General features: G+C 41.9%; 1 protein-coding gene across 1 annotated transcript; it reads left to right on the top strand.

Annotated features, from left to right (window-relative positions):
- The first annotated feature begins 709 nt into the window (after positions 1-709).
- On the top strand, positions 710-21,050 carry LOC137904042 (putative ferric-chelate reductase 1). The gene is made up of 14 exons (XM_068748206.1): positions 710-896; positions 1,859-1,970; positions 4,193-4,364; positions 4,652-4,846; positions 5,852-5,953; positions 6,068-6,203; positions 6,856-6,963; positions 11,372-11,487; positions 15,118-15,204; positions 16,078-16,169; positions 19,257-19,315; positions 19,440-19,583; positions 20,333-20,541; positions 20,961-21,050. The coding sequence occupies exons 1-14, from the start codon at positions 710-712 to the stop codon at positions 21,048-21,050; spliced, it is 1,809 nt and encodes a 602-aa protein (XP_068604307.1).
- The last annotated feature ends 477 nt before the right edge of the window (positions 21,051-21,527 follow it).

Here is a 21,527-nt window from a genome sequence, read left to right as displayed (position 1 = left end):
GAGCCTTTCAATGATTTTTTTTCCACTACTCAATTAATTATGTTTAAAAACTAGTGACCTAATTTCCAATACATTTTGTGGAGGTGATGCTGCATGTCTGACAAGGTAAAATAAACATGAGTTTGATTTGATTTTTAGCAGACAAGATGTTCCAAAAGTCAAGTGGTATTTTTCTTGTTCTTTTAGTAGGATTATTTTCCACATTTGTAAGAAAATATGAGCATAATGCATTCACTATATGGTTTGTGTGCTTGATAAGCATATTTAGTTCCAATTTTGTAACAATTTCACAAGTATGTTAATCTTGATTTAAATATTTGGAAGGTACACATGCTTGTTACAGACCTGTTGCACATTTGGATAACATGTTTTTGATAGTCCCTGGAAGTATCTCCCAGTTGATCATAAATGAATAGTGTTTTTGAAAATCAATACAGTATAATAAATAAATAAAACACTGCTGTCTTCTAAATCAAACATCATCTTGTTACCATCTATGCTGTTGCTGTGGGCAGGGGAATATCACCAGTCAACAGAACAGGTGTTCACCTGTACGCCAGCGTCGCGCACCTCCCCCACTCTCCCCTTCCTCATTTTCACACAGACTTCACCTGAGTTACTCTCAGCTAAATCAAATCGCGCTCTGACTTGCAGCCTGCGTTTTTCTCCAGCTGCGTTTTAAGAGGGCAAAGCGATCATTTCATTTCCAATGGACCGCATTGTGTTGCTGCTGGCATGCGTTGGCCCTGTGGTACGGTGTTATTCCTCAGGTCAGGTTATGGATAGCTGTGAAAACCTGCAGCCCCGCCACGCTGGACTGAGCCCCCAGACGGGGCCCACACCTTTTCACGTTAGAACAGATCGTAGCAGCTACAGACTGGGAGAGGAGGTGAAAGGTAGGCTCTTTTCATAAAGTCAAATCTTAGTCAAATGAATGAAAAATACATCCGCTGGACACAACATCATAACTATTGACATGTGATGAAACATTTCTTGTTGGATGTTAGAAGTCTGTAGCGGTTAGCACCACAGGTGCTCTAGTTTATATATATTTGCTTTAGCTTGTGGGTTTGTGGTCTATACCATGAACCAAATCTCTTGTGTTTGAGTCTCTTTAATTCAGGTGGTAAGAAAGTTGAACTTTGTGAGATTTGGGAGGGCTCAAGGGGCTGTGAGATACAGTAATGACTTTAATTTAGAAGAAATCCCTTCTTAAAAATGTTTTTCATCATCATCCATTAGGCTTCTAGTCGAGATGTTTTTCTCAAGCAATGTGTAATTGAATATTACAAATTCAAAATGTTGCTAAGTTAAAGGTCTGACAGGAAAGGGTTTTCCGAAAAGATGCAAAGCTAGATGTTTTGTCTCACTTTTGTATGTCAAGGTCAAGGGTTAAATGAACGCAGTGAGTGAGTGGGTGTTCACCATGACAGAAGCCAATGGACACTATTGTATAATGAGATGAACGCTGTTCAAAAGAAAAATAAAGTTGCTACAATATATATAAAAGAACAATGTACATAAATAACATCAAATAAAATAAATGGCATTATGGGATTTGTAGTATTAGCGGTGAATGTGCTGTTCTGAACCGGTGGGCCAGCTCTAATATTAATTTTATATTGCCTCGCGGGCCAAATATAATTACACTGCGGGCCAAATTTGGCCCGCGGGCCAGAGTTTGACACCCATGCTTTAAAGGGATCCTTGATGACCAGGATTGTCTTAACCTGCTTTAAGCAGTCTGGATGAGTGACAGCTGTTAGCAGGTCTGTTATCTGTTTTGGTACCAAGCAGCAGTCAGTAGGTACGTTTTCATGCGTGTAAACATAAAGATGACATTCTTTTCTCTTTCCAGTGCAGCTCCTGGCGCCAGCTTCCACACCATTCATTGGTTTCCTGTTACAGGCTAGAGCGGTGGGGGGTTGGTCTCCTTTGGGCTCCTTTATCCTGGCAGGAGGGACCGGTCAGTACCTCTTCTGCAGTCAAAGACCTGTGAGTTCCCCTGGAGCATGCTTTAATGTGAAATGTTTGACTTATCACTGAAACATTTTGTAATTCGATGCATGTCAACAGAGACTATGAGATTCTTCTTTGAATGTTTGAGAACACAGTAACGGTACACCTTGCACCTGCGCTATTCAATGGGAAACTCAATCTGGTATTTGACAAAGGGGGGGTTAGAATTCACTGTTCATTGTTTTTCTTTGCGTGTGTGTGTGTGTGTGTGGTAGGTTGTTGTGGGGATGAAAGCATTGATTGACTTAAATTACACAATCCTGAAGTCTGATGGAATTGAATAGAGTATTTTGTTGATAATTAAATTATAGGAAGTAGCAGTGACTTTATCTAAAGGGCGTCCAGACAACGGAGACCCAAGAGTCTAATATATGCTAGGACAGGGGTGGGCAAACGTTTTGACTAGTGGGCCGGGTTCTAAAGTTTGACAGAAGGGCCTGGCCAGGAACAGATGGATGGACACATAAAAGCCATTACATGAAAGGATTTGGCATTTTACAGGTAGCATGACAGGGAAGAGGAAAAATGAATGAGGATTAATTCTAATAAAATATAATTTCATGATCTAATTTGGACAAATTTGGCGGGCCGGATTAAAAACCCCAACGGCCTCCCAGCTGGCGTGGAGGATTAGGGTGCAAAGGACAGGGCGACATGGAGACGGTTGGTTTGCTGTCGCGACCCCTGATGGGACAATCGAAAAGGAAGAGAAGCTCATCCAAAGCTTTGATTGGAGATGGGCTGACATCAGATCAGCATATTGATCTATTTCGTTTTACAGAAACTGGCTTTCTCATGATGAATATGTTAGTTTAAATGAATCCTGTCCACCCAGTCATGTCAAGACCCACATCCGTCGAGATAATGCCTGAGGCGGTGATGTTGCTGCCATTCATGACTCAAGCTCTAATAATTAATCCTTAATTAAACCATAAATAACTTGAAATCTTGATTCTTAGTCTGTTAAATTAATCCTGGAAAACCGTTCAAACAGTCAAACCACAAATGTTTGTGGTAGTTTACAGACTTTTCTCTGGGCTTTAGTTCTTAAAACATATGAAATAATCATTTTAGGTGTCTTAATCCTAATCTCGTTGTATATCCACTATGCAATGACAATAGAGGCTTTCTATTCTATTAAATAATCAGCTCGCTCTCAAAGATGAAAGCCTTCGCTGAGCATTTTTTCTCACTGCCAGATTAAACTTTGACAATCATTTTTTCCGTGTACATCTGTGTGCGTGTGTGTGTGTGTGTGTGTGTGTGTGTGCACGCACGCGCATGCATGTGTATGTGTGTACAGAACTCGGCTGTATCCCACAGATCAGCATCCCCTAAAACCTTCATTGAAGTGATGTGGAAGTTAGAAGAAATCGCATATGGCAAACCCATTCAATTCCAGTAAGGATGAATTATTTTACATATTATTCTGATGTTCTGATCTACATTATCGACACGGTGTCTCAGTTAAGCATCATTTAAGATCGCAACACTCCGATGTTTCTGTCTTTATATATTAAGTATGTCGGCACACTGGCGAACTCACAGATACAGATACAGAGACCTGAATGAGCCAAAGCAATTGTACACAGTACACAGAATTTAAATATACATACACATGTACAATGAGCAAAATGTGAGGGACGTTACTGTTTTTTTGAGGTAGCTGTTGTGTAGTAATGGAACGACAAATGGTCTTGAAGGGGCAGGAAGCATTGAGGGAGAAACTAAGTGTCAGATTACAGAGGGAACGTTGGACGGTCATGGTGGGCAGAGCGGTACCGGGCAGCTATCAGACACTTCAGAAGCAAGTGAGTTTGGCAACAACTCTGTTGAGGTTATGGTCTGCCTTACCTGCAATCAGCACATTGCAACCACCTGTGCTTCTGTGATCACCTGCAGCTCATCTCTCTTGGCTGTGCTCTTTAGTTATAGTCTTCAGTTTGTGGCTCCAGTCAGTCTAGCTCAGTCTTTGTTTTGTATTTTGAGTTCGACTGTGATTTCTTCTCTCATTACTTTTGGATGCCAGCCAGTCCTTTGGTTTTTGTTTTTATTTGAACCTTTTTCAGTAAAGACTTTTTTTTTCTTGTTGACTCTCCACATTTTGAGGTCCACCTTTTTGTCTGAACTCTAACAAACTCAAACTGTGTTCTGGTTTTTGGTATATGTGCAGTGCCTCCTTCGTGCAGAATTACAGAACATTCTGGGTCAATGTTACGAGTCCCACCCTGACCTTCAATAATGAAAGGGGCGGCCTCCCCACTACATCAGCAAAAGGCAGCGCCTCTGTCATAACAGCAACAATCACTGTCCCAAGAGTTCCAAGGAAAACTACATCTCCCGGTGTAAGTAGCAATTAATATTAGACCAATGTTGAAAGTCAAAAGGTAGAAATGACACGTTGGCATCCAACAAAATGTCAGCTAAGAAATTAAATACTAATGGAACAACTTCCAGCTCCATTCAAGAGTTTACACAAATGATAAGTGGGAGCTGTAATAATGTTCAGACTCAAACTTGATTTGAAATTTCCGAGTCTGGACGCAGATCTAGATTGAGATCCCTGAAGAGAGCAACGGCATCAATCGACTAACCGTCCGAACTCTTCGTCTTTCCATCTATCTTTCTGCAGATAAGTATTTCTAGAGATGACTGTGGTCTCATCAAACTGTGCTTCAGTCATCCTCCCAACTGTGACCCTGCAGGCAATGCAGATTGTTACTTCATGTCAGCCAGGATGTTTCCCAATAATACAGAAGTTCACTACGAGATGACGGGAGCCTCCAATGGATACGTCTCCTTCGGATTCTCAGACGACCAGAAGATGGTGATCGATCGATCTATCTATCTGTCTGTCTGTCTGTCTCGTCAGTCATTTTTGAGATTATCTTGCCGAATTTAATTTTCTTGGATTGATTTAGTCAGAGAACAAAATTTCTGGGCAGAATGTCTACTTTTGTCAACAAAAGTGCTCTCCGGACGCTTGCTGGAGCCCTCGTTCAGCCCCTTTTTGACTATGCTAGCACCTCCTGGTATTCAAACATCAAAATGTCCCTGAAAACCAGGCTCCAAACTTCTCAAAACAAACTGATTCAGCTACTCCTCAATCTGGGGCCCATGACCCACCTTCTTCCTGGACATTTTGCTAGCCTAAAATGGCTCAGGATAGAAGACAGGGTTAAACAACTCAAAATGGGATTGGCATTTAGCATAGTCAATGCAGCTCTGCCCTCAGTCCCCTCAATCCCTGCATACCTGAATAAACACCTCCAAAGAGTTAGTGACACCCACAGCCACAACACTAGAGGGAGCTCAAACAACAGCCTGATTACCCCCTCCTACAGGACTAACATGGGTAAATCATCTTTTTGTAATACGGCCACCCAAGGGTCCACCTACGTTACACATATTAAGTGTCTTTGTAATTTATTGTAATTTATGTAATCTATTGTCATTCATTGTCATTTTGCATCAGTGGTGTAATTTATTTTAGATTTATTGTTAGTTTGCATCGGTGGTGTAAAATCGTTTTATTTTTCTAATGTTACTTTGCATCAATTGAGTTATTGAATATTGGTTTTATTTTTATTTGTATTGTTAAATTTGTATTGTTAATTGTCGATGATTTATGTACGAAGGACTTTCAACGGAAACAAGACCGCAAGGGCTTTTTTTAAATGCTCCTCTTAGACAGGATGTTTGACTGTACTTGTACTGTAATACATGCTACTGTGTGACTGTACTTGTACTCTAACATTCTATCTAACAAATATATTCATCATCATCATTAATTGCAGCATAACAAACATGTCTTCGCTCTGTCTTCCCTCAGGGAAATGATGACATTTATATTTGTGCTGTGGGCAGCGGTGGCCTGGTGCAGCTACAGCATGCCTTTTCAACAGGACAAACACTTCCACAAGCTCTTCCTCTGGTACGAAAGTTCTTCTGAGACCACTGATTTATGGGAACGGAATCAGAATAAGACGTGTTTGATGCCACGGTTTGGTTACATGATGTTAAAATGGTTAAATTAATTTCTAACCAGGGTAACATTTCTGATGTGAAAGCATCAGCGCAGGATGAGGTGATCAGCTGCTCCTTTACCTCCAGCAACACTATTTCTACTCAGAGGACTGATAAAGCCTACCATCTCTTGTTTGCCCATGGACCCAGTAGCAATGGTAAACAAAATTATTTTTGAATGATTTTGATTTGTGTCTACATTTATTTGCAACCAATGTAGAACTCTCTCTCGCTCTCTCTAAAGAATCAACAGCAAGTCAAGAATGATTTGTGAAATGAGAGCATGCATATGGATGTTGCACTTATCTTTGACCCCATTGCGTAAAATGTGGTCAGTGTAAAGCTGCTACTTTAAAAAAAAACTCCATATCTGCCACTGATCCAAATGAAAATAATCAGTTGTGTTTTTTTAGTCAGGGGAACAGTTCTTAAAATGTAAATGACATTTGATCTAAATGCAGCCATCAAATCATCCGAAAACACAGTTTCAACCACTTCAATACATCAAGGGTGCACAAATATTGTGACGTGCAAAGAACACAGACACTGTCATTATAGATTTAATGTCGCTCAAACTATATGCAACAAGTTGTAAATCAATTTATTTATTTTCTGTCACTTCAGCCGCTTAATCCAAACTAAGTGGTTTTCCTTATGATAGATTATCTACTCTGGTTTCTGAGAGGCACAAATCTTTCTGTCACACTACTTTTTAGTGATGTCACTGCTTTCCCACACCTAACCTCTACTGTTATGATAAATGTTCAGTCAAGGCCAGGCAGAGTTCTGATTGATCTTCATCTCTTGCAGGACACATACAGTTCCACACTGCTACTTTCAGTAGCGCGGACAAGGTAGACATATCCAGGCCCCAGCTGGTCAGAACAGCGAGGCTGCCTCACATCATTAAAGCACATGGTAAGGTCCTGGACAGGGGGGGGGGGGGGGGGTACTACTACTACTACAGCAGTAGTAGTAGTAGCTGCTGCTGTGTTAAACTGGGATGCTCAGGCCTGTGCAGCTCTGATAATCCCTTAAAACTCTCCTGGAGATGCTGCAAGCCAAGCCTTGAGCAAAGCATTTGTGAGTTAAAGTACTTTGCTGTGTAAACGAAGTGGGGAATGTTGGAATTTAATGAATCTGAGATTCACTTCTTTAACATTGTCTTGGAAGCCAACAAAGCCTCATGACTCAACAACAGAACTAGACCAAAGAAAGGATCTACTACTGTACTTTCGGCTTGTCCCATCATCAAATCAACCTTCTCCACTTCACCCTGTCCTTTGCACCGTCCTCTCAAACACCAGCAACTCTTATGTCCTCCCTCACTACATACATGTAGCTTCTCCTGGGTCGACCTTTATGCATGTTCCCTTGTAGTTCCATCTTCAACATCCTTCTACCAAACACCTCCAAAAACATGCAGCCTAGGCTGATTGGTGACACTAAATTGCCCGTAGGTGTGAGTGTGTGTGGCTTATTGTCTGTCTCTGTGTTGCCCTGCGATGAACTGGCGACTTGTCCAGGGTGTACCCCGCCTCTCGCCCACTGACTGCTGAAATAGGCTCCAGCTTGGCCCGCGACCCGGTAATGGACCAAGCGGTTGGAAAATGAATGAATATATATTTTCATGAATCTTAGGCAGCCGTTGTCGTTGCTTACATCACTCTGTACATATCCAGCTGCTGAAAAAGTAGCATTGAAGACAACAATTAATAAAAAAATAGAATGTCTCTGGTATTTAACAAGTAAACAGTTGAAGTAAGGATGTCGGTGTCAAGGCTAGAAACCAAGTGTGGACCCAAAAATACAGATGCAGGGAAAATTAAGAATTGTATTAATAATAATATGCCTCCTCTTGGAACAATCACCTTACCTTGGTGGAGGAGTTTGTGAGTCCTAATGACCTTAGGAGCTCTGCTGTCGGAGAAGTTTGAGCCTGGTAGGTTCTACCATGGCAGATTGGTCCTTGGTAAAGAATACGGACAAAGAAAGGTTCAAACACCCTTCATGGAAAAATGTAATAAGAGTCAGTGTACCCAGCCCACAGGGTTACCGGGGCTCCGCCCTGGAGCCAGGCCTTTTTGTCCATGCCCACCACCCAGAGGAGTTGGCAGAAGGGTCCGGTGCAGTGTGGATCGGGCAGTAGACCAAGGCGGGGGCCTAGGCGGTCTGATCTTCGGCTACGGAAACTGACTTTTGGAACATGGCATGTCACTTCTCTGGCAGGGGAGGAACAGGAGCTTGTGGAAGAGGTTGAGCATTATCGTCTAGATATAGTCGGCCTTACCCTGACACATAGCGTCAGCTCTGGAACCAGAGTCCTTGAGTGGGATTGGACTTTCTTGTTTGCTGGAAATACCCCGGCAGAGAGGAGGAGGGCAGAGGTGGGCTTTTTGATAGCACCCAGGCTCTCTACCTGTATGTTGGAGTTCACCCCGGTGGACAAAAGGGTGGCAATTTCGGATCGGGGAACGACGGCTGACTGTTGTTGATCTGAACCCGACTGGTGTTCAGTTATTGGATTTCTTTGCAATTCACAGTTTGGCCATAACTAACACCAAGTTCAAACATAAGGATGCCCATCAGTGCATCCTAGGTCACCGATTGATGTCCATATGTTTTGGACACTCGGATAAAGAGGGGGGCAAAGCTGTCAACTGACCACTACCTGGTTGTAAGTTGGATACGATGGCAGGGGAAGTCACCGGGCAGACCCGGTCCTGGCACGTGACATCTTGGACCTGTCCCTCATCGGGGACTTCCTCTGGGATTACCCCGACTAGCCTGGTGGAACAGTGGGTGCTGTTCGTAGGAAAGGGGGGGGGGGGGGGGGGGGGGTTCTGTCACAGCGGCTGTCTAGTCTGGCTCAATATCTTCTCTCCAAGCATAACACCTCGTGTCTTCTCAGATCTATATCCCCCCTGCTCACCTGTTCATCCTCTTCACCTGTGCCGCTGTGATTACATGTCGTCACTCTGCTTAATCATCTTTTCTTATGCTCAGCTCTGACACCACACCCCTGCTAGATTGTTTGTGACTTGTTCTATTTTTCCAGCACCCTTTTTCAGACCTTGGACCTAAGTGTACCTGTCACGCTTGGTATTGGAGTTTGCCTGCCCCATTGGATTTGTCTGTCTGATTGTACTAATTACCGTATTTTTTGGATTATACGTCGCTCCGGATTGTAGGTCGCACCAGCCAAAAAATGCATAATTAAGAAGAAAAAACCATATATAGGTCGCACTGGAGGATAAGTCGCATTTTTGGGGAAAATTTATTTGATAAAATCCAACACCAAACAACATATAGCACAAAGAACATGCTAACATGTTTACCAAAATATCAGGTTTTATTCCGAATCACGAAATCCAAGGAAATCTTCATCCTCGGTGTCACTTTTGAACAACTCCCCCAACTCGGCAGGTAGACAAGACGCCGCTTCCTCTTCTACGTCGCTTACATCAGACTCGTCGTCAGTTGCAGTTCCAATTATTCCAGCCTTTCTGAATCCCGACAGGATGGTTGCGGTTGTCACTGAAGCCCATGCTTTGTCGATCCATTCAATGACTTCCAGGAAAGTTGCATGGCGCATTCTCCCGGTTGCCGTGAAGCTGTGCTCTCCATCCGTCATCCACTGCTCCCACAGGTTACGCAAAACTGACTTAAAGCTCCTATTCACGGAGATATCAAGTGGCTGGAGTATTTTGGTTAAGCCTCCAGGGATGATGGCAGGTATGGAGTTGAGAACTTTTAATTTATTTTTTAACTGTGGTGTGATGTGCGCTCTCATGCTATCCATCACAAGCAGAGCTTTGCGTGCTCTAAAGAAGCCATCCGGTCGCTTATTATAGCACTTTGTAAGCCACAAGTTCATCATTTCTTGATCAATCCACCCTTTCTCGTTCACGGCGATTTCAACAGAGGAGGATTGGATTTTTGGCATGGTTTTTCGTTTGAAAATGACCATCGGTGGCAGTTTTGATCCGTCTCCACAACATGCCAGCACCACTGTGAAGTGTGATCTCTCATGACCAGTTGTAACGATATTCACACTTTTTTGCCCTTTCTCTGCAACACTTCGGCCCATGGGGATGTCAAAAGTGAGGGGGACCTCGTCCATGTTAATAATATGATCCGGTGTCACGTTGTGATCACTTACATGCTTCTCAATGAACGCGCGGAAACTGTCAACCTTGGCTTGGAAGTCCGCTGGCAGTTTTTAGGACAGTGTCGTCCTAGATCTGATAGAGAGGCGTTTGCGCTGCATGAAGCGGTAACACCAAGAAGGTCCTCCCGCAAAGCCGTTTATATTCACCTCCCTGGCAACCACTTGGGCGCGGAGACGCAACTGCACCGTTGACAAACCTCTCCCAGAAGCACGTTGTTCAAGCACCCATGCGTGAACTCGTTCCTCCAACTGTGGCCACCTAGCTTGTCGCCCGCGATTAGCTTTCTTTGTTTTCTTCATTTCAGTAAGAAAAACCTCCGCTTTTCGCCAGTCCCTTACAAGTTTTTCGCTCACTCCAAACTTTCTTTCTGCTGCTCGATTGCCGTTTTCGGCTCCATATTTCACTATCTGAAGCTTGTAAGCCGCGGAATATGACTTTCTTTTCGGCGACATTTTCAATCAGCCCTTCTAATGGGTGTTTTTAGATAACAGGTGTGACAGATAACTCTGAACCTCCAGAAACCGCGACAGATTCTGACGGGTCACAGAGTTCCCTGTAACACCTGTTATAGAAATGTGTAGGCTACTGTCTCTGCGCTCACAGATTTTGTAAAAAAAAGCATATATAAGTCGCTCCGATTTATAAGTCGCACCCCCGACCAAACTATGAAAAAAACCGCGACTTATAATCCGGAAAATACGGTACTTGCTTTGTGGACTCTGCCTGATTTCTGGAACAGTCTTATTGCCTGCCTCTATTCTGATTTATCTGCTGGTTATTTGGACTGACCAGCTGTGCACGAATATTAAAGCTCTGCTTTTTTGGAATTCCTCCAGTTGTGAATTTCGGTTCTTACCTTCTGTGGCCCTGACAAATATATGTACTGTAATTACAAACATGATGCATACTAATGTTCTGGCAAGAATGGTAAAAATAATATCCAAATGGATTTATGAAGATACAATTTACAACAAAGGCTTTAACCTTTTTAAATATGTGGTTTGAAAGAATGTCTGGATGCCATATTTCAGAGGACATTTCTTGCATGTCAGCGACAAGAGGATCACATTTAATAAGAAGAGACTGATGTAGAATCATCCATCTTTTTGATGTGTTCTGAGAAATAGATATCCCAACAGTAAATTATGTTGCAGGAGCACTAATGCTGGTAGCCTGGATGACCACAGGAACTCTGGGCATGATGGTTGCCAGATATCTGAAAGGAGCGGCGACGAGACAGAACCTGTGTGGCAAAGATATCTGGTTTTTGGTAAGACTTTATCGCTACAACAATGAACAACATAATCTTTAATGTGTATTTATCAGGGCACAGAATAGACACAAGAACAAAAACATTTCAGTGAAATATAATAAAATGTCTGTGTTTAAATAGAATAATGCAGCCTCATGGGTAGTACAGGTAGTGTGGTTAGCAGGAGCTAATATAGCATTGCCAGCTTCTCCCTTGTGCCGGTCCCAAACCCGGATAAATTTGCCAAATAAAAAAATGCAAATGAGTAAATGAGAAAGTCATACCGGATCGGTCGAGGCCCAGATTAACAACGACCACCAGCAGCATTGTTAAACCACAGGACACTGCTGGAAATTGGATTACTGTGGGTCCAAGACAGAGACGAAGAAGAAAACGGGTGCATGAACAGCGAGAGAAGAGGGAATGGAAGAGAATAGGACTGAGAGTAGGGTCTTTGAATGTTGGGACGATGACGGGAAAAGCTAGAGAGCTGGTGGACATGATGTGTTGTGTGAAGGAGTGACACGTACCGGTACTGTGCTTCAACCTAATATGCTTACGAAGCAGATCTCCAATTCAAGGCTATCACTCCCACAGTAGAACATGGGAATAGAGCAGCTGCGAGAGAGTCCAACATTAATGAATCAACGGAATGGAAGTGCATGACCTGCGTCAAGTAGTCTTCTGCGACTGCAATCTGCGACTCCATTCGCGTCCATCTCACAGATACTGTCAAAACCCAAGTGAAGCAAACGAATTCGGAGCTCGTCGTCATCCAGAGTGGATTAAGCAAAGAACTCCAACCATTCAAAGTTAAACCGCGAGCTGCGTGGGAGCATCGTATGACAGAAGGCAAACACACATTCACCAAGACAGGAAGGCAACGCCGGGCGAGTTTCATCTTGAGAATAAGTTGAATAAAGTTTGACTTATCTGACTATTTTGTTTCACTTAATGCGCCTGACAACCCGGTGTGCCTTATGTATGAAAATAGACCCATTCGTTGATATTGCACCTTACAATCAGGTGCCCTTTATAATCCGAAAAATAGGGTAAGATGAGAGACAGAGATAGGAAAGATGGTCAGCATGTTAGAGTGATTACGGATAGAAATGGCAAGGTGTTGACAGAGGCCAGTAGTGTGCTCAGAAGAGTTAATAAATGAGGAAAATAGAGAGCGAACATAGGGGAGTAGAGGCACCTGTTGTGGATCAGGAAGTGCCAAAGATTAGCAAGGGTGAAGTTAGTAAGGCAATGCCTTGAGCTAGAAGTGGAGGAGATGAAGATGCTGAGGTTCTCCTTGGGAGTGACCAGGTTGGACAGGATTAGAAATGAGACAATAAGAGGGACAGTGAAGGTTAGACGTTTTGGAGACAAGGTCAGAGAGGACAGACTTTGATGGTTTGGACATGTCCAGAGGAGAGACAGGGACTATATCGGTAGAAGGATGCTGAGGATGGGTAGAGTGTGTGTGTGAATGTGCAGAGTGCAGACACGGTGAGAGTGCGCGCACATCTTTTGCACATTTGCCTCACTTGTGACTTCACAAATGACAAAATTTATGCCAAACGCATTTCAATTACAGAACTTGAATACAATGCAAACTTCGCAGGATTGACTGAATGGTTTAATTGAGCTGTTTTTAGGTTGGTAATAACTCAGGATGTCCCGATCAGGTTTTTTGACCCCTAGTCCAAGTCATTTGATTTTGAACCGATACCGAGTCCCGATCCGAGACTTCTGTAATATATAAAAAAAATAAAGACGAGTGAAAAACGGATCCAGGATGTCCCTTATTTTTTTAATTTAATCATCTTATTTCAACATTTAACTCTTAAACAGAGCACTTCTGTGGCGTAGCTTGAACATTCAAGTAATAAATTAAATACAATTTTCACTTTGGACTTGGACTAGTGCAACAGGAAATATTAAATAGGAATATTTAAAATAAAAGGAACAGCAATTCAATCACCAGGTTCTTGTCTTCCACTTCAGAATACGTAGAAATACTTGCACAACTAGCTTCAAGCTGCTTCCGTGTTTTGCCAGCATTCAACCAATAGTGTCACAGGAAGTGATGTCATGCTGCATGCGTTACCATCTCTGTAGGAGAGAGGTCTCACTCTGTGCGACAGCGTAACTCCAGATCTGACAAAAAGTATTGAAAAAACTATCCATATATATCCGAGTCCTGATTGGGAGCTCACGTCCGATTCCGATTGAGTCCGCAAGCTCGTGATCGGGCCCGATTTCCGATCACAAGATCGGATCGGGACATCCCTAGCAATGACCCAAAACCACCAAGATAGTAGTGTCGAAGCATGGGAAAAGTGTTTTTTTTTTCATAATATGTCCTCTTAACCATGTATTTCCTACAGGGTCATATAAAGATGCATATAAAACATAGCACAAGCATGCCTGGACATCCCCCCAACTCACAGCACACACACACACACACACACAAACAAATACTAAAAATACTTTGCCATGATCTCCTCGATGGTCTTGGCTTAAATCAGGGGTCATGAACCTATGGCTCGGGAGCCAGATGTGGCTCTTTTGATGGCTGCATCTGGCTCTCAGACAAATCTTTAATTATAAAAAAAATTGTTTAGTTACACTCTGATCGCTGCCTCATAGCGAACCGGTGATTAGAAAGCCGGTTCGCTATGAGGCAGTGATCAGAGGAAGTCCGGCATATACGGCGTTATGCTCACTGGGAAAGGGACAAACGCCGATTGATAGCGGGTCGATCTGGATCAGGAAGTAAACTTCCCTCATTTTAATCGCGTTGTCAGCTCCCTAATTTTAGAAACCCTTTTGAGAAGATGTCTGAAATCAGATTCAGAATTAGAAGTAGTTTATTGCCATTGTCAATGAGGGTTCACAGACTCTGATTTTTTCTTGGTGAAGTTGCGCTACATGTAACAGTAATGACTAAGATACAAAAAACAGACAAGACAGACACATCACAAAACAGCATCATCAGGAGTGGATACACAGATGTATATTAGCAGCAGTAAAACACGCGTAATCACGCAGTGCAAAGAGAACAGTGCAAGTCATCGTTCAGAAAATGTTCAGAAAATTAATTGTTCATTAGTCTTAAGACAAAAGACGAGGAGTATCGTACTTTTCTCTTTGTAGTCACAAAAGTCACCAGCAAAACCATGCAGCAGCAGAAGTCGCATTAATGGTAAGAAATATCCATCAATGGTTAGCAACAGCATAACAATGTTATTACAAAGAATTCAGAGACTTATTGTAATTTAAAAGTGTTATTACATAAAATGCACACATTTACTTGTATTTAGTTTTAAACATATTGTACGGCTCTCTCGGAATTACATTTAAAAGTATGTGGCGTTCATGGCTCTCTCAGGCAAAAAGGTTCCCGACCCCTGGCTTAAATGATTAACAAATATGATTTACATTATGATCCAAGATTCTCACTGCATTGATAAAACCAGTGAAATCAGAATATGAACATCAGATAGGTCTTCAGTGTACTTTTCATGACTGAGAGTGTCGTAATAAATTATTCAGAAAGTTGAGGCCAAGTCTTTCATTTCTCAGACAGTTGATCCTGGACATGCGGTATTTGCGTGACTTGTACAGTCTTACATTGTCCTGTTTGTGTTCCTCTAGGTCCATGTTGCAGTGATGAGCGTAACAGTAGCAGCCACAGTAATTGGTTTTATCCTGTCCTTCTCCTATGTCAAGGCCTGGTCTGGGGTCAGTACATTGGCACGGCTGGAATTCAGGCCCAATTTATTGACGTATTCTCTCATTACTTGCCAATCCAACTACCTGGCAACACCCTGAGACAGATGTTGGTGCACCCGAAAGACAAAACACCCAGAGACAAAAAAGCAATGTATTGTATGCTGTCCAGTGCAGTGAAGAAATCAGCAACCTGTATCTGGGGGGGTCTGCGCTGCCCTTGTTGAATTTTGAATTCATTTTCTTCCGCTTTGCTGGCCACGGGAGTTGATGGAGCTCACCTCAGCTTGCCATGGGCCAGAGACTGGCCACACACCAAATTGCCAGCGCATCGCGGGGTCACACAGACAGGCAGCAACTCACACACACACACTCATACACTACGGACAATTTGGATTCATCAGTTCACACACACATGTATATAAAACATGGTCAGTCATGTCTCTGTACTTAATCTTTACAGCTGCCGCCATACTGTGTGATGCATACAGTGTTTTATGGGTGTTTTTCTTTCAAAAGATTGGGTTTTTCCTACCTTGGAAAAATATTCACACTGAGTGTTTCTGAGAAGGATGTGGTCACACAGATAAATGCATATTACCACGTTGTGTTTAACTGCACAATCCTCACTCTGTCTTCCTCGCTGTCACACAATTAGATACTAGAATACCACCAAGCAGTTTTTCTTTTCTATTCAAGTTTATATCTATAAAAAAGCTGTCTGTGTAGATTACTCTACTCTTTTGCTCAAATGCATTCATGTCAAAAGTAGATTAACTACTCTATTATTTTGATCAAATACATTGATCTAAAGTTCTTTTCCAAGTTTTTCTTGTAAAATGCTTTTCAATGTGACACCTTTGTGTGCATGTGCTTTGTCTGCAGGGAGCTCATCCTGTGTTAGGCTGCCTGGTTGTAATCCTCTCCTTCCTGCAGCTCATACTGGCTCTGCTGCGTTGTGGACCACAACATCCACAGTAGGTACCCCACTGAGTGGGTGTCCTGAAATCAAAATGGCATAATAGCACGCTTTTAGTGAAATAAGACATATTTGACAGTATTCTCCTGACCTGGAATGATACCACGTTATATCAGAAAGACAGCAGAGCACTGAGACCAACCAGTGAATACTACTGGATGTTTGGCTTGTCCCGTGAGCGGTCGCCACAGCAAATCCATGTCCCTGCTACCCATATTAAAGGTGACATATTCTACCCTTTTTCCACAAGTTATCACAGTTCTCAGACACTTATATGAAATATCTGTGGCAGTCTTTGGTAAAAATAGCAAACAGATGCTGCAGGACAGCGTCCGTCATTTCTGTATCAAGCCGATCTGCCAGAAACGCTCTAAACCCAGGAGCAAAAGTATGTTCATAGAGAGCACGCGTGCACGCACGCTACCATGGTAAACCGTGAGGGACGGGAGTGTGCAGCTTCCACACACAATTTTTTTGGTGTAACAGTACCACCAAAAATAAACTTTATGCAGGGAAAATGCTGTAGAGCGTGCCCGGCAAGAGCGCAGACACGGGGACGCATGCATGCATATGCATGCACATTTTGTGCACTTTTCCCCCTCATTACGTAAGAAGGGGAGCGATTTCTTCCAGACGTGTTTCAGGAGGTGATTACAGACCTACCAAAACTACACAGGATTGATTGGATGGTTTATTTTGCTGTTTTGGGTTGATAAGGACCCAAAATCACCATAATAGTGTAGAAACATGGGAAAGTGAGCTTTTCATAATGTGGGACCTTTAAGCAAAATTTTTGAAAAAAGTATTATTGAGCAGGTAAAACAAACAACAACAACAACAACAATGGACAATAATTTGTTCACACAATTTCAACATGCTTATCACATAGGCTATACAACTGCCCAAACACAAATGTTCGGGCAGTTTTATTGACAAAAACAATTTAGTTGGAGCTGTTTTATTAGACTTTAGTTCTCCTTTTGATTCATTAGATCACGAGTTGAGAGAAACTCAAGCATTATGATTTTTCAGTGCCTACTGTTGAGTGGTTTGCTAATACAATGTGTATTCTATAACAGTAGTTTCTCATTCTTAAAATAACTGGAATGCGGGGTGCCTCAAGGCAGCTGATTAGTGCCTTTGTTGTTTTCAGTCTTCACCAATGACCGGTCCCTTGTCTTAGATCATGCTAAAGCTCTGATGTATGCAGATGATACCACAATTGACCTGCCTGCTTCATCAGCTGATGTACTGTCCAGCACAATGATCTAAAGACTGTTGTTATGTGGGCGCATGCAAACATACTAGTGTTACATTTTGTCGTGGAATCCAAGAGGTGTTTGTCAGGACAAGACAAAGTATTTAGTTCACATCACATATTTATTCATCAAATATAAATCATATACAATTGGTTGGGAAAACATCCCATAATTACATAACTGGTATTAAAGCATTTTGACCTCCAGGGATGAAGACTAACAGTCACTTGGTTTCTCATGCATCCTACGACTGCAGCCCAGAGGGGCCTGTGGCCCTAAGAGGCAATTCTAATACTTTCTCATTCTCTTTTATACTGCTCAAGTCTGTGTGTATGTATGGCACAGAAAACTCAGAGGGGAGTGTTACCAAAGTGATTACGCAGAGGGCTGAAGAATGTTTAAAACAGGATGAAGCTAAACATGGAGAAACAGAGGCCCGAACATATTCATAATATCTTAATTGGGACTGTACTGAGAATAAACACTTATACAGATGCAGGAATATTCAAAGAAGATGAAGCAATTGTTTAGGTCACCTCGACCCTCCGGAAGTATATATGGACATCTTGAGACATGTGGCAGGCCCATAACGGGAAATGGGAACATTGGATCTGAGAAACTGAAGTACAGCAGCATTAACATGTTTTCTAATAGTACAGAAAGTCATGTTTCTCATGGCAGATTAAACCATATTAACTTATATTAAATTATATTATATGTGTCTTATTTTATTAACATATTCTAGGGTAATTGTGACCAAAAACCATTACAGATCCCCCCCCCTTCAGGGACGTAGGACCCTGAATGAAAACGGAGAGTAACAATGACAAAAGATGGCCCCAAACTGGCTACTTTCACACTGATCTTCGATGCAGATGATGGCGAGAAACACTGACGGTGACGTCACAGGGATAATTCCATCATATCCCCCTAGTGGCGATTGCTGGTATCAGCCTGCATAGAAGCAATTCAACAAAATCGGTAGCCAGATGTTAAAGTGAATGAACTCGTTCACATCACAATAGAGTGATCGACCGACTTGCCACTCTTAAAAACAGATGGTATTCTTTGATGCTTCCATCCACCAGCCATTTTTTTCTTGTTAATGCTGTAAACATACTGTTACTATTTAAACATGTTTTTTGTTGTACTGTATTTAAAAAACAGACAGAAATAATAATAATGTATAATTTCTCAGTCCTTGTTAGCCGTTTGTGAGGTTTTGTGCTCGTACGCTACATTTGCTCACATCCTTTTCATCTCCTGGGGCCTAAGCCCCCCCCTGTCCTTAAAACCTAGTAACGCCCCTGTGCAGAGATATGTAGTATATACTTAAGTATTGATTTGAGTATTGAAAACTCTAAAAATGATATACATATATATATACTTTTTTTTTTTTTAACTGCATTCATAACCAGCCACAAAATAAGACCACCGGCCGCCTGTTGAGTAAGTAGGTTTTATAGATTAAGTCAACAATGAAAAGTCTATTTTCTTAACTTTTATACATTTTGTTAGTATCATAATAATTCCAAATATTAATCTACCTATCAATCCCCATTTAAATAATTCACCAATATTGTCATTTGCCTATAGGCAATACTATAAATCCCACATCTGCAGAGACCCTTAGTTGTAAACACACACTTACAATCGCCAACATTCACACTATCAACGTACAATGTCACAGTCAGATTCTCAAATCACCATGGCAATCACACACGGCATAACAAACATCCATAACTTCTAGGTCAACTTTAACGTGCCCGCATTGTCGTATCTTGCTGATATCTGATCATTTGAAGTAATTTCTGTTTTCTTTCCAGGAGATTTGTGTTCAATTGGTCGCATGCTTTAAATGGACTGACAATAAAAGCTTTAGCCGGTAAGTTATTGTCTTCCATGATTAATTTCAAAAGGCCGTACAATTTCCAAAGTTTTATCAATCCAATTTCCCCAATCAGCCAACACACATCTGAATAAATCTGTTTCCATGTAACATCATACAGTGGCAGCCATATTTACCGGCCTTGCGTTGATTGACAGCACACCGAACCAATGGTTGATGAAAGTGATGGGAGGATTTTTGGGCTGGGAGGTTGTATTCTTCATTTCTTTGGATATCCACTTCAAATGGAAAATTATCTGTGCAGGTAAATATGTTCTAGACTTCATTGTTACACAAGATATATACATCAATATAAAAACAAAACTTTGCCAAAATTAAATATCAACCTTTAATTAGAAAGGCAGACCAGAGGCCATACCATTACCAGTCATACCAGTTAACAACAATCACCATCAGCATTGTTAACCCACGGGACGCTGCTGGAAATTGGATTATTGTGGGTCGAAGACAGAGACGAAGAAGAAGAGGAGCAGGAAACTTGTATTAACAGCTAGAGAAGAGGGAATGGAAAAGTTTAGGACTGAGAGTAGGGACTTTGAATGTTGGAAAGATGATGGGAAAAGCTAGAGAGCTGGTGGACATGATGATGGGGAGGAAGGTTGATGTGTTCTGTGTCCAGGAGACCAGGAGGAAAGGAAGCAAGGCTAGAAGCTGAGGAGCAGAATTCAAGTTGTTTATAACGGAGGAGAGGAAAGAGGAAGAGGAGGAGTTATCTTGAAGGAGGAGTGTTCTAGAAGAGAATCGAGTGTCGGATAGACTGATCAGTTTGAAGCTGGAGATTGAGGGTGTCATGTTGAATATTGTTAGTGGGTACGCTCCACAGGTAGGAGGTGAGTTAGAGGAGAAGGAGAAGTTCTGAAGTGACTTAGATTAATTGGTGTTCAGGACAGGAACCTAGAAGGACAGATGGAGGTGGACTTTACCAAAATGATGGGAATGGCAGTAGCTAACACTTATTTACAGAAGAGACTAGAACATAGGGTAACCTACAAGAGAGGAGGGAGGAGCACACAGGTGGACGACACAGTTTAAAGGAGGTTGGTGACTGTAAGGTCGTGGTGGGAGAGAGTGTATCCAGCCAGCAAAGGCTGGTGGTGAGGAAGATGACTCTAGTGGTGAAGAAGAGGAAGAGGACTAAGGTAGAACAGAGGACAAAGTGGAGGCTGAAGAACGAAGAGTGTTGTGTGGCTTTCAGGGAAGAGGTGAGACAGACTTTGAGTGGGCAGAAGAGGCTGTTGGGTTTTTGAGAAGAGGTTTAATTACTGCTGTATAAAAAAGAACTGGGTCACATAGTCAGTATGGAAAGATTAATTATATTTAGCAATTTGATACTAAATGAGCGAAAGACTTCAGTTTAGTTGGGACTAGGACCAAGAGGCAAGTGCATGGTTTAGATCAGGGACCGGCAACCTTTATTATCAAAGGAGCCATTGTGCCCACTTTAATGTAATGAAAATTATGTCTTTGTTGTTTGTTTCCTGCAGCAGCTTTGATATTTATCTTTCTTTGGATTTCAGATAGTCTGGGATCAAAAATGGTGAGACAAGAAAGGCTAACATTATTTAAATAAAATGACAATACCTTGCTGGGACTTCTAAAACATATTTTTTTGTCTTGTCAGACAACAATCGCTATCTTCCTGATTGTGCTGTTCTTCCTGGGAAACATGATATTCCTGGTGGCACTGTTGATTGGAATTGCAGTTTCATAAGAAGAGGCACGATACAGCAACTTTTCTAGATATATATTGTAACAAATGTATCATTACTTATTATTACTGCAATTTAAATGAGTTGTAGTCGTAGTATGGCGCTGTTTCATGTTGCATTCTTTTCAAAAGTAATATATTTTACTTTTAAGCCACACTTTATAATTGTTAAAAGTGTGTGTGTGTGTGTGTGTGTGTAAACATAATAGCCATCTCTTATAGTGGAGTGCAGTGTTAGTCCTTTGTAGCACAACACTCAGCGACATGTAAGCATCCTGTGCTGGGACATCCGGCTACCGCACTGCCGTTTCCATGGAAACGGCCGCGGACTACCTGTCTGTGATGTCACAGACCTCTTAATTTCATTGTTTGTGCTGGAGAAAGCAATATATTCATTCCAAGTGTTTTTCTTATTAGTTTATTTTTGGTTTTGTGTGTTTTTTTTCATGGGAACCACACCTCCCTAGGAGGCTAACGCTA

The sequence above is a fragment of the Brachionichthys hirsutus genome, chromosome 14 (assembly GCF_040956055.1).
Source record: "Brachionichthys hirsutus isolate HB-005 chromosome 14, CSIRO-AGI_Bhir_v1, whole genome shotgun sequence".
NCBI lineage: Eukaryota > Metazoa > Chordata > Actinopteri > Lophiiformes > Brachionichthyidae > Brachionichthys > Brachionichthys hirsutus.
Note: the sequence above shows the minus strand (reverse complement) of the source record. Positions and strands in the feature narration are given on the sequence as shown.